The sequence below is a fragment of the Apteryx mantelli genome, chromosome 6 (genome assembly GCF_036417845.1).
Source record: "Apteryx mantelli isolate bAptMan1 chromosome 6, bAptMan1.hap1, whole genome shotgun sequence".
Lineage (NCBI taxonomy): Eukaryota > Metazoa > Chordata > Aves > Apterygiformes > Apterygidae > Apteryx > Apteryx mantelli.
Genome location: NC_089983.1, coordinates 23,046,292 through 23,061,348, shown reverse-complemented (window position 1 = coordinate 23,061,348; position 15,057 = coordinate 23,046,292). Strand labels below are relative to the sequence as shown.

At 41.7% G+C, this 15,057-nt stretch overlaps 1 protein-coding gene across 2 annotated transcripts in view; it reads left to right on the top strand.

Moving 5' to 3' along the window:
- Positions 1–2,195: 2,195 nt before the first annotated feature.
- Positions 2,196–15,057, top strand: part of ITGA4 (integrin subunit alpha 4) — a 42,494-nt gene continuing 29,632 nt past the window's right edge. The window contains exons 1-6 of one of the 2 annotated variants that reach the window (XM_067298978.1): positions 2,196–2,429; positions 2,766–2,887; positions 9,718–9,824; positions 9,922–10,051; positions 11,404–11,471; positions 12,134–12,263. In XM_067298978.1, coding sequence (XP_067155079.1) covers positions 2,236–2,429; positions 2,766–2,887; positions 9,718–9,824; positions 9,922–10,051; positions 11,404–11,471; positions 12,134–12,263 — 751 coding nt within the window. In that variant the 5' untranslated portion in view covers positions 2,196–2,235. The remainder of the gene's footprint in view (positions 2,430–2,765; positions 2,888–9,717; positions 9,825–9,921; positions 10,052–11,403; positions 11,472–12,133; positions 12,264–15,057) is intronic. The other variant, XM_067298979.1, reaches the window with a different exon arrangement.

The following is a 15,057-nucleotide window of genomic DNA, read 5'->3' as shown; positions in this document are numbered from 1 at the left end:
TAGGATATAAGACTGCTGGGGAAAAGCAGGCTTGGAAACTGTCAGTAGGGAAATACTCTTTGCTCCCCCTGCATTCAAGGGAACAGAACTTTGTGAATAAGAAGTGAACCCAAGAACAGCGTCAACCTCCCAGAGAAAAGCCTAACAGTCCCCCAAAACTGGCCAAGTGTTTAGGACAGGGGCAAAACAGTGTTATGACTTCCCACCAATTAAACCATAATTTAGAATTTCAGTTTTGAATCATGCTTGTTTTGCTGCTTTCAGAATGACAGAGACAACTCTGACTGGTAGAAAAGGCAGATTCTCAGCTGCTGTTGATTGTCATAACTCCTTTGATGTCAGTAGTTCAAGGAAGATGAACAGCACCTGAGGAGCTGTTTAACTTGTTTTCCTTTATGCAGTACAGTCACTGCTCCAGATCAGTGTTATCTGGGGGAGCACTCTGATGGCTCTAGAGGTGAGTACTTTAAAAAGATATACTGCTGACAAACTGTGTGATCTTGCAATGTGCTGATCTCATTCCAGGAGCTGCACATCTGAATGCACTTAGGACAAAACAAGATGTATTGCTTCTGCATTGCCTTAGTATCCCATTCTGGTAGTTGCTCAGCATTTTGCATAAGTGTTAAATTTTCCACTGACATCAACTGAATGGATATGAAAGGGCATTTTGTCTGAGAAGCTTGAAATGCTATGTTATAAATTTCCATAAGGGGAAGGTACTCTACCATCTCACACTTATTTCTAATGCATATAATTTTTAGCACTTGAAGTGATACCCATTTTGTCTCCCAGATTCAGTAATTTTTTGTAACAAAATTTCATTTTGAGGAAGTTCTTGGGTTCTTGTTCCTTAGACTCAAAATATCATTATACATAGCTATGTTAATGGATCATTATTATAGCAGTAGGGAAACCCTGAAAGTCAATGGACCTTGATGAGGCAAGGTTTGTGGGCAGAAGTAGCAGTCTCGATTTCAATATGCACATAATTAAGTAGGAGCTAAATCAAGACTCGATGACTGACTTCAGAAAATGCACACAGCAAAGCTCCTTAATATGATCGGGGAGACTTTATAAGGCCTGCTAACCATCAGATCTCTTGCATGATACTGAAGTTTTTCTTTACTCCCATGCTGTCTGATCCAGCGGATAATAATTTTGTCTGCAACTCAGGAAACTGGACAGGAATGTGAAAAGGTTATTGTAAAATGTAGGAAAAAATGATGGGGGGGGGTTATGACTTCTTCCTGTGTAGAAGGAAGAAGTCAGCGGCAGTTAGCAGTTTTGGGCAATATGGGTAGGCCTGGGACTCAGAAGGACCATTCATCACTCTCACCATCCAACAGTCCACAGCCCCATATCTGCCCCAGGTTTTATCCTGCCCAACACCTACCTAAACCCAGGCATGAACTATCTTAACAAATACTTCCTGTCCTCTGCTGTTAAGAAACAGGTTTTAGGACTCAAATACAACCTCACCACCAAAAGGAAAAGGCAAGAAAGATCCCCCCAATACAATGGCAATGCAGGAAGGCTTGCAACAGGGGGACGCTGGGATCTTTTTAAATTTTTAAGGAGAATGCAAACCTGACCATGCAGTTCCCCTCAGAGAAGATGAGCCTCAGCTTTGGCTAGTGTTTCCATGCTGGTACTCAGGGGAGATGGCTTTCAGGGAACAGGAAATTAAAGTAAATGGGCTCGGTTATTTCAAGGGCAGCTGGGGTGGGAAAGTCAGGTATAGCATTTTAGGGAAAGCCTGCTCTACCTCCCCTGTCCCCGCAACCACCACCACCACAACACTCACTCATCTCCTCAAGGCCTGCGTGGCCTCCAGGTCCGGCCCGGGGAACCGCACAGGGGCGGATCTGCCCAGCGGTCCCCGGGGCTGGCGGGGAAGGGGCCGCGCCCCGCCACAGGGGAGGTCCGGGACGGCCCCGCGCTCCCCGGGACACGAGGGACCTCTGTGCGCCGGCGGGGCGAGGGGAAAGCCGGCCCCGGGCGCCTGGGGAAGCGGGAGAAGGGGCGGCGCGGGCCAGTCCCTCCCGGCCCGACAGGGGCGCCCCCGCCCCCAGCCCTGCCCCGCGCCCGCCTCGCCGCCAGCGGTCGCGGCGCAGGGCGCGGGCTGCCGCCGTCCCGGGGCGGGGGCTGGGCGCTGCCCTCTCGCCGAGCGCGGAGAGGAGGCAGCGGCGGGAAGGCAGCGCCGGGCGCCCGTCTCCCGGCCGGCCGGCAGCCATGCGGAGCGGGAGCGGGGGCGCGGCGCGGGGGGCTGCCCGCTGGGCCGCCCCGCTGCTGCTGCTGCTCTGGCACTGCCTGCCCGCGGCGCGACCCTACAACCTGGACACGCAGCACCCGCTGCTCTTCCAGGGCGGCAACGGGACCCTCTTCGGGTACTCGGTCCTCCTGCACCGCCACGGCGAGGACAGCTGGTGAGTCCCGCGCCCCCCGCCAGGCTGCCCCGGCGGCGAGGGGTGGCCGGGCCGGCGACGGGCGCGGAGCCGGCTGAAGGCGCGGGGCCGCGGCGGACGCCCCCCGCTCGGCCGCGCAGGGGCATTTGACGCTTCTCTCGCTGCGGGTCCCTAGAGCCAGGCGGCCTCGTGGTGGGAAACCGGGCGGCTCCGGCCGGGGGAGCGTTGGGGGCGTTTTTTCGTTGTGTCGCGTTTCCCCCCCCACACACACACTCTGGGACGCGCAGAAGTTTGCGCGGCCGCGACGGCCCGGTGCTCCGGGCCGCGCCCCCTCACGCCGCCGTTTTTGACCTCCAGGCTCGTCGCGGGCGCCCCCCGAGCGAACTGGCCCGCCAACAGCTCCGTGGCCAACCCCGGTGCCATTTTCCGCTGCCGGATCGGGAGGAACCCCCGCGGGCGGTGCGAGCAGCTCCAGCTGGGTGAGTGGCCGCGCGCGCGGAGCGGCGGGGTCGCCCCTCCCCGCGCGCCCGTTTCTAACGGCCGTTTCTAACGGCCGCGCGGGCGCGAGCCGAGCCGGGCGGCCCGACCTGGTCCCGCCGCGCGCCCGCGGTCTTCACCGTCTTGGGATGTTTCTCGTGTGTCATTTTGAGATTAAAGCAGCGTTTGCCTTTCGCTGAGGGCAAGACCAGTGCTTTTATCAAGTGATAGTGAAGGTGGCATCTTTTTCCACAGAGAGAAACGCAACAAAACTTGATTTAGGGAAACGAGCCTAATGTGACAGCTCCCATTCCCGTACTGTTTTCTTTTGCATGTTTCAGCACCTGATTCAAAGCCCTCGTAAGAGTTTCAGTTCTCTCTCTCTCTCTCTCTCATGCTTTTCTTCAGAAAGCTAATTCAGCTTTCTGAAAAGAGTGCAAATGTAGCTAACTCAGGGAGGGGAGTGGAAATCATCATTTCTCTTCAAAGCATTCCTTTGCAGAAGCCACCCTAAAGCAACAGCGAAACACAACTGCCTTGCTGGTAGGTTCTTACCACCTGTGAATGTGCTGATAAATTGAATTTCGGGGGACCAAAACTATTCATGACTGAGTCAAATTTGCTGGCTCCTGCATTTGACCTAATCTCTCTACCTCCCCTGTCCTTGTGCTTGGGAAGTACAGCCATCTTCCAAGTGTTTGATACTTGCTCAAAATAAGACTGCTCTGCAACTGGTTGCTCTGAATACATTGCTTTGGGCTCTGTTCTTGTCCTCCTCGAATACAGTGCCATTCAAACTCTATCCCTATGTTATGCACAAAAAGTTTCCTGAACTTTCTCTCCTGCTTTAACCGAAACAGTCACTGGATCCGTTAAAACTATGAACTTGCCGCCCAGTAAGGATAAGAAGCGCGGGAAAAGGTTTTCAAAACAGTTGAAACCAACAAAAGTGATAAAACACCATGGGCTGATGTATTTTCAGGCCAGAATACGAGACTTTACGACAAAAACATTAAGTCAAAATAGTAATTTCGTTATGCAGCTGGACATAGCATTTAGAATTGACAGGTTCCATTCAGTTTTTACTGCAGCTGGAAATAAGAGTTATTTTTCATACCTAAGCTACAAAAAGCTAGGATACTTCAGTGGTGCTTTCTTTGTAAATGATAGCAGTTGCTTGTAGAAAGAACTACAATTAAACACATTCCAGACCAAGTGGTTCTCTTTTTGAGTAACTAGCATATGCTAAAGGGCATTAAATTCCTGCCTCTGGATCCGGGTAAAAATAGTCTTTGACTACGTGGAGGAAGAAAAGGAGGGGAAAAAGGTGCTAAGGTTTTGGCTTCTTTGAAAACTACTGTAGCGCTGCAGTATTTCTTGATTTATTAAATTAGCCAGTGGAGAAACAAAAGCTCTAACAAAGTAACTTGATGGCTTTTTCTCAACAGTTTTCAGTTGAAAAAGCTTTTGTGGTACTAAAGGCTTGGTTTAGTGAGTCTTCCATCCCCATATTTAGAGGCTGCAGGTACACAGTGATGTTTACTGTCTTGTTCTGCCCGCTTAAAAATGGTGACACCACAAAGAGAAACAGAAATTTTATGAAGTGTTTATTCCCTTAGGGCTAGGTGACTTCTTCATAACACCAAGGTAGTTCTGTGGTATTTCTGAAGTTAAATAGATACTTTAAAGAAGTGTTATACTATAGAGCAAGAAGTGAGATCAATAAAAAAAACAAACCATGCTGCGGTGCATGGGATGTAAATTAAGGAGAGTAGTGTCAGGGTTTGGTTAAGCCTCTGTCAGCCTGCTGAGCAGTCACAGAAATACACACAGGAACTTTGAATTGCAAAGTTAAACTTAATTATCTCTTATCCAACTCATTCAGATTGTCAGCAACTTTTGGACATAATGGTTTTATCTACACTGTCTTTCAGTCGGTGACCTCCTTCTTCTTCTGCTTGGATTTTTGCCATTGACAAGCTTGGGTTCTGATCTCTTAGAAGAAAGCAATTTCCTCTGAAAAATGGGCAGGGATATATTATGTTGCTAGGACAGGGGAATTCAGAGATAGCCAATTTTATCTTTCTCTTCAATACCTGAATTCACATCTTTTTTTTTAATGTAAGAATCTCTGAGGTAATAAGTTTCTAGTTATGAGTCACAGAAATGTAAAGGTGATAGCAGGCAATAGAAGTAATTTTTTCCTAATGTCAGACCTCTGTAATAAACAGAGGCATAGAAATATTAAATTATCTTGCTGCCATTTTTCACTAAAGTAGCCTTAAAACTGACTTAACTAATTAACAAAGGTTTCATGCCCAATTGTGCAAGAAGTCTCTGATCAAACAAAACTGCTATTATTTGGGGGGGGAGGGGGGAGGTGGCAGTTGTTGTTGGGTGTGGTTTTGCGGTTGTTTTTTTTTTGATCACACAGTCCTATCCAGCTCCTCAATAGAGAAAGATTTGCTGGAAACAGTCCTATGTTGCAGTCGTCCCAGCTGTAACTCATACAGGTGTAATTTAGAGAATTTTAATGTTGTTCAAGGTGTTAGGGACCTGGGCTGATTTAAGAACCAAGAGAAGTCGTGAGAGGCACTAGCAAATTTTTGTTTTCCCAGCCCGTCACTTGCACTGTAAATCTCTCTGATTGCTGAAGAGGCATAAAGTGTTGAGAGTCTCTTTTCTAGTTCTAGTACTTTGTTTTGTCAGTGGTGTCAAATATTCTAAACTATTGATTTATTTGTAGTTGGACTCTCTGATTTGAAACTGAGTGTGATTTATTTGCTAATAACATAGAATACGATTTGTAAAATTTGCCATCCGGGCTAACAAGAAAAAAAAGTTTCAACTACAAATTTTACAGTAAATTCTCTTGCGCGTTCTTTAAAATGAGGTCAAAAAGTGTTGCCCCACAGTATCGCTCTTAAGTCCTTCATAAATTTAACCTGTGAACAAATTGCCCTCTAGCTCCCCCAGCTGAATCGTTACTGTGGAAAAGAAGTGAACAGTTAACAGCTTTCCCCCAAAGGCTAACTTGCATTTGTTTGGCTTTGATTACAGTATGCTTTTTGCCTTTGGAAGTTTGGCTTTTTGATCTCACCTGTCTTGTTCATATCCTGCCAGTGATTTAGTTTGAAATAGCCTTACTATTCCAAGGAAAGACAGGACCTCCTTGACCTAGATCTGTTATAGAGTTATGGAAACAGCTCTCACCTAAATAAGATATGTTTTGGGTGAAGATGGTTGAGCAATAAGACCTATCAAATCCCTGAAGAGAGAAAAGATATGGCCCTGGGTGAATGAAAGAATCTTGTGAGGCTCTGACATCTAAGAGTAGGATCTCAGGAGGGTTGTCATCTGTGCAGTAGGCTTCACAGTTTTAATCAGCTAGCAATAGGATCGGAGGAGTTCTGGGAGGATAAAAAGGATCATGAGAGGCTGTTGAGTATAGCGAGCACTGGAGCAAGTTATATAAAACTGGCTTCTCAGATGATATGGCAAACATCTGTATAGAGTCCTTGAGGCCAAAGCTAGAAGTGGCTTTTTAAGTTGTGATCTTATTTATATGCAGCTGTGTTGTTTCCGTGGATGGGTACAGCAGGAATAATAACAGAAGTGTTTCTTCCAGATGTGTAATGTACACAGACTGGGCAATTACTTATCTTTGGGTGACTTTGTGGCAACGCATGCTCCTTTTCCCTGAGGCAATCAAGCTGCCATGTCCTCTCAAGCTTGTGCAGTGCTATTCTGTTGCTTGTGCAGACAACAGCATTTTCTCTTCTCTTTGGATAAAACCTTGATAATGTCTTACCCCTGCTTATCATTGTGCCCATTGTGTTTCTCTTGCCCACAAAGATCTATCATTTTAAAGGTGCTTGAATACTTGCCAGTCAGAGAAGAGAAGGTCAGTAGGTCAGCAGAGGGCCAAAGAGAATGTGAATCAAGAATGTATGCTAGAGCCAAGGAAAAAGGGAATACAGTCCAATGAAGACGAATGAATGGAAGTCTTTTTTCTCATTATGGACCTCTGAAATAGACACAAGAAAAAAGTGCTAAAACGAGCAAAATTTCCTCTGGTCTCTAACAACACCATTACCTGGTCTTGCTTGACTTACTAACAGAAAATCTCAGAAAACCTCTTTAAGATCTAAATTTATGACACTGGTCTCCTCCACTTTTATTTCTTACAAATCCACATACAGTATAAAGCATGTCCAACATAAGTCATTGTCATAAGAGGACAAAAAATATTACTGGAATGGAGTTACTAGAAGCAGCTTTTGTGACTTTATTAAGTATTAGTTCCTAAGCATGGGAATGAATAGAATGTTGTTTCTGAGAGGACTTGAATCAGATCAACATGCTTTGTAATTCATGCAAACCATGGAAATATCTTCTTGAGGTAGTGAGGTGTTCTACATGACATAACTAAATTCCAAACTTGTGTCTGAAAATTGTTGCAGGGTGGGAGGGCAGAGGTATGTTCAATATATGGAGAATCATGTCACTGGCATTAGCCAATTCAGAAGCTTCTCACTTAGACTGTAGTAGCTGACAGCCTACAGAAAATTCAGCTTTTTAGTAGATGTTTAAAGTAACACGTTTTATTTCATGCTTGTCATGGAGTAAAAGCATACACAGAGTTAGTTACCGTACCTCAGGTGACCTACAGAGGTTTATTAAATTGCAATGACATTATAGGTTCTCTTGGACCAAAGAGAACTGAAGGTGATGTTACTGTGAGTTCTAAGGTCAGTTCCTATTTACTTGGATTTGCTCATACTTATTTCCGTGATGTCATGGGGAAAGGTGCATGGGGGAAGAAGGAGTAAAGAAGAGAGATGAAGGAGATGCCTCTTGACTCTATGAAGGATGTTACTTTTAGGAAGAAATAAACCACATTTGCAGTAGGCAGGGAGCATTGTCCTCTCTGCAGTTCTATGAAGAAGTTCTACCTGCACTACCCTAGTCTTTTCATCAGAGGAGGTAGAAAATGCTATGTTTGGAAAAAGCAGTGGAGAGATAGTAAGGAAGTAAAAGAATTCGAGGTCACAACGGTTTCTTCAGACAATTGTCAAATGCTAGGCCTGTAACAGAACAGTAGGGAATGAGCTCTGGAATAAGGATGACTTGGATTTTTCCTACAGGTGCTTTCCCTGAAGTTTTTTACCATGCAAAAAATAATTATCTTGATTCTATTAATCTAATATTTTCCCTCAAAAAGACTCTGATGTCCTAGGTAAAAAATCATTTTAAACACTGTTAGTTATGAGAAGGTATGTAATAAAGCCCACAGCAATTCATCATTCTCCTGGTTACTGAATAGACTAGATACATCCCCTTACTTTGTGTTCATACTTAATCGGGTGCTTGTCTGTCCTCTGAAGGGAATTCAACAAACCTATTAGGGTTGAATTAGGACTGTATTTCTTTAAACTCTCAGATTCATTGATTAGTAATAAATTTCAGCTCTCATGCAAGCACAGTTTGGATGTGGGGTTGGTTTTTCTTCTTGGACGTCACCTTTATCATTGTAGTCTATGATCCATATTGGCGCCCTCTTCTGGGTAGCTAAAAACACTTAAACTTCAAAAGTTGTGGGTTCATCAGTGACTGTGCTGAATCTGGGAAAGTATTAAAATTATCCAAAAGAACTTGTTTATTTTGCAAGCAGTTTTTTCCTCAAACTGTGTCATGTGGATACTGTACTTTAAAAAAATACTGGCTCAATATTTTGGTTAATGTTTGTTCACACAAACGTACAACAGATACTTTCATAAATTAAAAGCTTGCTTCATATAACTTAAAATCTCTTTGAATGTGTAGCTTCTCCTTGCCACAGATACTACCACTACTTTCTATGAGGAAGCAAATATTTGCTAACTGGACAGTACTGTAGCCATTTGGGGAGTTTGAAGAAACTTCACTATATTCTCTAAGGTTTTAAAATTAACTCTTCTTAAGAAAAAAAGGAAAAAAAAAAACACTTCTAAATAAATAGTGGTGCAGGAAGTACACAGGACATGCATCCATCATGATTTCACATCCCCAGCAGAAATTGCTGTTATGCACCCTTTATTTGATATGAGTTTGCAGTAGAGGCCATTTTAAGACCTGCTACCAGTAGGGATATAGCTAAGAAAAAAGTAGAAGAGATATTTGCTTTAGGCTAGAGTTTGGGTACTGGAGACCCTACTTGTTTTCAGCCTAAAAATTCATAAGAAACACTTGCAAAACCCAACCCTATGATAGCTTGGGGCTCCTGAAGGTCAAATTCCAGGAAAGAGAATTCAGGCTGGCAATATAAGCCCACTACTATATAAATCTTTATATTCTTGCTTAATTTGGTTTCAGATATTGGCTTCAGATTTCTTAGAGTATCAGTCAAGAATCTTTGAATTTGGTCCGTTTAGCAATATAAACTTATTAGCATTACTGAAGGAAAATCTCTCATAGTGATATGATATATCATAGTGATATGGCATAAGCCATGAAATAGATGCTACTTAAAAAATATATATACATGCTATATTAAATTGAGTGTAAAGTCACTTTCTATCTTAGTTTTCATAGTGACAGAGAAACCAACACTCACTGCCAAATCAGTCATGTTCAGAAACAGCATGTTCTCGTTGACTACATGCAGTCTTACCTTTGTTCAAGAGGAATGTGAAACATTTACATGGAAAAGCCTACATAAAACATACAGGCATAAGGTCCATCAAACTTGCATTACTGAAGTCTTTCAATAGAATTCTCTAGTGTTTCAGTCATGTGCCACAAGTCACTTTGATCTGTCCATCTGTTCAAAGTATTGGTCTTTGTGTCCTAGGCAACCCAACTGGAGAGCGCTGTGGAAAGACTTGTTTGGAAGAGCGTGATAATCAGTGGTTGGGTGTCAGCTTATCAAGGCAGCCAAAAGAAAATGGATCTATCGTTGTATGTATTATCTTTGGAACTGTGTGTCCATTTGTTAGACTGCCTTCACCATTCTTTTGCTTCTGTGTCAGACATGATGTTTGTTTTTTATTCATAGGCTTGTGGACATAGATGGAAAAATATCTTTTACATAAAAAATGAACACAAACTCCCTTATGGTATTTGTTTTGCCATCTCTTCTGATTTTCGAACTGATCTGAGTAGAAGAATATGCCCGTGCTATATAGGTAAGCAGAATGCTTGCGTCATTTCTAGGAAAGAATAAGATGTAAAATCAAATGATTCAGAGAGTGTGAAGAACCTGTGTTGTTCTAGACAGGCTTTCTGCAGCCAAAGGCTCAAAGACTAAGTGCTGATATAAGCCCAACCTGTAATATAAATCTGTGAGCAAGACATTTGTCACTTTGAAGTTGCTTTCAACAGGCAAAAAATAGTTTAAATAAGGCATCAAAGCACTTGCTCATTGGACTGGACCCCTGAAGGATGTATGCTCCTCAAAAATAGGCCAGTACAGGAGCTCCTTCATTCCTTTGCTCTGTCATTTGCTCACTCTGCTCAGCATAGTGCTCACAGTGGAATACAAGTAACATCTTCAAGAGGTTGTTGCTGCTTAGCGTTCTCTATAAAACTGGCTTGGCTCCTCAAAGCAGCCCCTGCAGCCTCATGTTCTGCTGGTGTGTCCCTGCTCTGAACTTGGTTCCTGCCAAGCCTGTGCCTGCAGTGTGAGATCTTCTGCAGGTCTTCTCCTCAGAAGACTGCAGGTGACAGAATAAGAATCAAGATCTGAAACTATCAAACAGATTGAATCCCTGGCTTTTCCTCTGATACCTTCCTGTCACGTAGGAGAACTGCCTAGTGACCCTGCCCCTTGTAAAAGCAAGGAAGAGCTGACAATCTGGCTTTTCCACACGGACCGATAAGAGTAACACCTTCACACATCCTTCTGCTGGCTTCAGAGGCTGTTACAAGCATTGGTGAAATAATCCTTTTATCTTCCATGATTATTAAGTGAATAACTCTAGGGATGAAATGAAGGGAAGCCTGATGGGAGGCAGTTAGCAAGGAAAAGCAGGAAAATAGAGCTGGGAGAGTTGAATATAAAGACAATTGCTAAGGGTGGTAGATACCATATTTTTAAGATATCCGCAACATAAACCCTTCAAAGCCTGAATGGAGCATCAGGGCAACTCCTATGAAGATAAGTGTGCTTGTCAATCAAATTATGCCTGAACTGTACACAGAGTATGAAGAAAAGAGTTAAGCATATCCATCTGTGCTGTTCAAACTATTTATACTGTTTCATTTGGCATATTTCTTTCATGGAATAATTTAAAGAGAAAAGTAACTTTTACAGGCACAAGACTTCAAAGGCAGCTGTGATCAAGTGGTACATATTGCTTTGAATTTGTTACACTACTATTTTTGAAGCTAAAGGCTATACAGTGGAAACTGTTTTTAGTTTTATTACAGAACTGAAAATCAAATTTTTTTTTGTCTCAACTTGTGTTGGAAACCTGCTAAAAAAAAATCTGAAATTACATGTTTCTCATTTTTTTTAATATTTCTTGCCAATATCCAGATCACGTGCGAAAGTTTGGAGAAAACCATGGGTCATGCCAGGCTGGAATGTCTAGTTTTTACATTGAGGTATGTATTAAAGATACGAAACTGACCTCCCCCTCTGTACACATATATAAAAGTACATACATGAATGAACACAGACACACACAGGTGCGTGCGCACACACACACGCTCCATCTTTTTCATTGGAAGGAAAAATCAGACTTGTTTCCTTTCTTTTTAATTCAATCTTAATAAGACTTGCATGATAATTCACAATTAACTAGGAATACTTTTACACCTTACTCCAAATCCAAAATTACTTTTCATGCAGAAAAAGAGCATGAATATAACAGAATATGAAGTTTTATTATTCTCTTTAATCTATTCAATGCAACATTAATATGAATAAGGCTTTTCTTCTTGCTTTAGAGGGTAATGTTCCATATTGTTTAATCTACATTCACCATAAGACTATGATTTCTAAAACATTCTTTTGAGAAGACACTATCTTGTTTGTTGGTTTCTTTTAAGTGATTGGCAGTTCAAAGTTTTAATAACCATATTCTTATAAAGTCTGAAAAATGTTGTCTGTGATCTTGTGGTAATCCCCAAATACTGAGCCAGATGCATCTCCATTAGTGTTTTGTTGAGTTCACAGGAGACCTAAAGAAAAGCAGTTGACTTGCTTGCTATCTTCATGAATATTTAAACATATATAACATAGCTTTGTTTTATTTTTCTTTTAGGACTTAATTATAATGGGAGCCCCGGGATCGTTTTATTGGACTGGTTCTGTTTTTGTATACAATACAACTGCAAATACAATCCATGCTTATACAGATTCAAATAACCAAGTGAAATTTGGCAGTTATCTAGGTATTTTAAAAAATTTAATACTTTATATAAATCAAAGAATTAGCTAAATAATTGGTCTTGAAGTGCACGGTGTTTATCAGTGCTTTCTTTTATTCCAGGAGCAACAATTCTAAAGATGTGTTCTGATTTTGTTAAATATTACTCAAATATGAGGTTTCTTCTCTGTTCTTTTCACTTGAAAGCTTCTCAAACATTATCTTTCTGTTTTTATCATCACTCCACTGAGTTTGTATCATTTCTTGATTCCGAAGGGAGAGATATGCTTCAGATTACCACTAGTTTGCACTTCACTGTTAAATCTGAAATGCTGGCAAGGGTTTTCATAGCAAAGGACATGCTGACTTTGCATACAACAGAAATATGAAAAGTTCATAAAAGTGAAAGTTGCAAGAAAATAAGTCTCAATTGTAGTGTCCATAAGGGAAGGTATGCTATGATCTTAAGACACAGACTTGCCTCCAGTCATGTTTTTGTGTTTCTTTTTTTTTTATATTCCAATCATATCTTGTTTCTGGATGCATGGGAATGCAAACTTTATCTACAAATGTCTGCACTGAAAGCCACGCAACTCTTACCCCTGTACCAACATCCAAGTAGTTATCTGCATTTAGCACTAGAATTTATAGGGTTTTGTGCCAGAACAACTTCAGTTTTCTCAGTACACACTAAGAAAAGCTCGTCTGTCCTTCCTGAATTGGTGTGCAAGAATGCTTTTGTCTGTGACCTTTGGTTTTGGCATTTTCCCACCCATAGATTCAGTACACGTGGATAAACAGTTCCTGTTTGTGATTTCCCTCTTTTGACAATAGGAAGGAGACATAAGTTATGAAATAACTATTATGCAATGTGAAATGGATAACACTTCAGAATTCACTACTAAGCCTTTGAAAGGTTGCAGTCCAGATCTGAGGGGAAATTATGCAAGAGATGGCTTATGGTAAAAGATGATCAGCTACCAGATCAATATGCTTAATCAGTAATGTAACCTTAGAGAGCACTGTAAAACCTTGCTGCAGCTTTCCAACAACAATCAAGCAGCAAAACATTGTACCTGTCCAGAAAAGGCACATCCTGTATTTCTATTCTTATGCTCTATAGGGTGTAAGAGTGGGAATTTCTGTAATGAATGAGTCAAGTCATTGATAGCTGAAAGTCAGGTATAGGCAAATGGGTAAAAGCCCCCATAAGAACTATGATAGGAGAGGGGCAGTGAAAGAATTTCTTCACGCATAGAGTCTCTCTTTGCTCTCTTGCCCTTCCAGGAACTGAGATATACTGGATTTTCCTTCATGAGCACTTCTCCAGTGTCCAGGTGCGACCATACCAGCCAGCATACTGGCAAGGCAGAACTGCCTGTCCCTCTCAATTCTGCCCTTTCTAGAGGAAAGTGAAGAAGAAAGGGATAACTAGCTCATCTGTGTCTCCGTGCAGTACTACCTGAGATGAACCTTAAATTTCCCTTTTGTTACGTGCTACTTAAACCTCTGTTTGGTCTCTTCATAGCAATACTGTAGTTGAAAGAAAGTGAAGGTACCTTCCCTTGCCCTCCCTCAGCTTCTGTTCTGTCCCATCTCTTGCATTGTCTTAGGCTGAAATCTATTCGTGGCTAATTCTGTTATCAAAGAATTTTTACAGATGAGTGTGTTTATACCTTAAATGATGAACAAAAATATCTTTACCAAATGGTCAAAATATATTGTGACTGGACTGTAATTCAAGGCACATGACTACACATAATTATATACTTTTACTATTCCTTTCTTCTGGCAGAGACGATCAGTTGGCTGCTTTATTTACATTTTTTTTAAAAACAGTCAGAGTAATACGTAACAAATTAGAGTTTTGCAGGAAGAGAGTACAAAAAATATCATAACATTTTCTGTAAGTTGGAAGAAATGAAGATGTTTAGGTATGAGACAAAAGCAAAAAGCAAGTTTAGAAAGAGAAGCTGGGAATGCATAATATTTGGTAGATTTTCTCGACTTCTTCAGAATACAAATGCCTTTGAGATGAATAGCAGTCATCTTTAAAGGGGTTAGATAAGTAAGTCAGTCTTTCAAATCAGCTGGGCCTGATGAAAGAGTAACCTTAGGTACTTAAAGATCTGTCTTAAAGAAATCACAAAGTAATAGTTTATTTTAGGAACCTGAGAAGGGCAAATGATGTTTCAGAAAGCTGGAAAGTCATTATAACACCTGTCATTAAAACAGGAGAATATGAAAAGCCAGTGTATTTTAAGGCAGTCAGCCAATGTTCAGTAAAGAGGAGATAATTCTGGGGTTGGAAATACAATTGGATTTGGTTATGTAGGGCCTTTAATGTAAAGGGTTAATTACGTGATTCGTCCCCACCCCTACCCCCAACCTTCTTTTACCACAATGAAAGTCTGGACTCTCTGGTTACTATAGTTTCTTTCGGTGATTTTTTTAAAACAAGTTCAATAGGAACATTAATGTTTACACTTCAGCAAAACCAAAATTACTAGAAAATAAAGGTCAGAGGAGGTAAATTAAGGCTTATCCACTTAAGCTTAATTTTTTGCTGAATAAGTAAAAACTGGGTGTTGACCTTTAAATGATAAATTGTCTTGTTCACCTCTGTTAGCTTAAAACATGAAAAGAAAATGCTGGCATAATGAGAACTTGAATGCCAGACAGTTTTCTTCACAGATGAAGGATATAAGGCTTATTCTCATCTGATACAAGCTGATTTTTCCATTTTCTCTACATGCTGTGAAAATTGTCAGAAATTCTGTAAATGCAAGAGTAGCAAAATACGTTTACTGTCGTCCCTG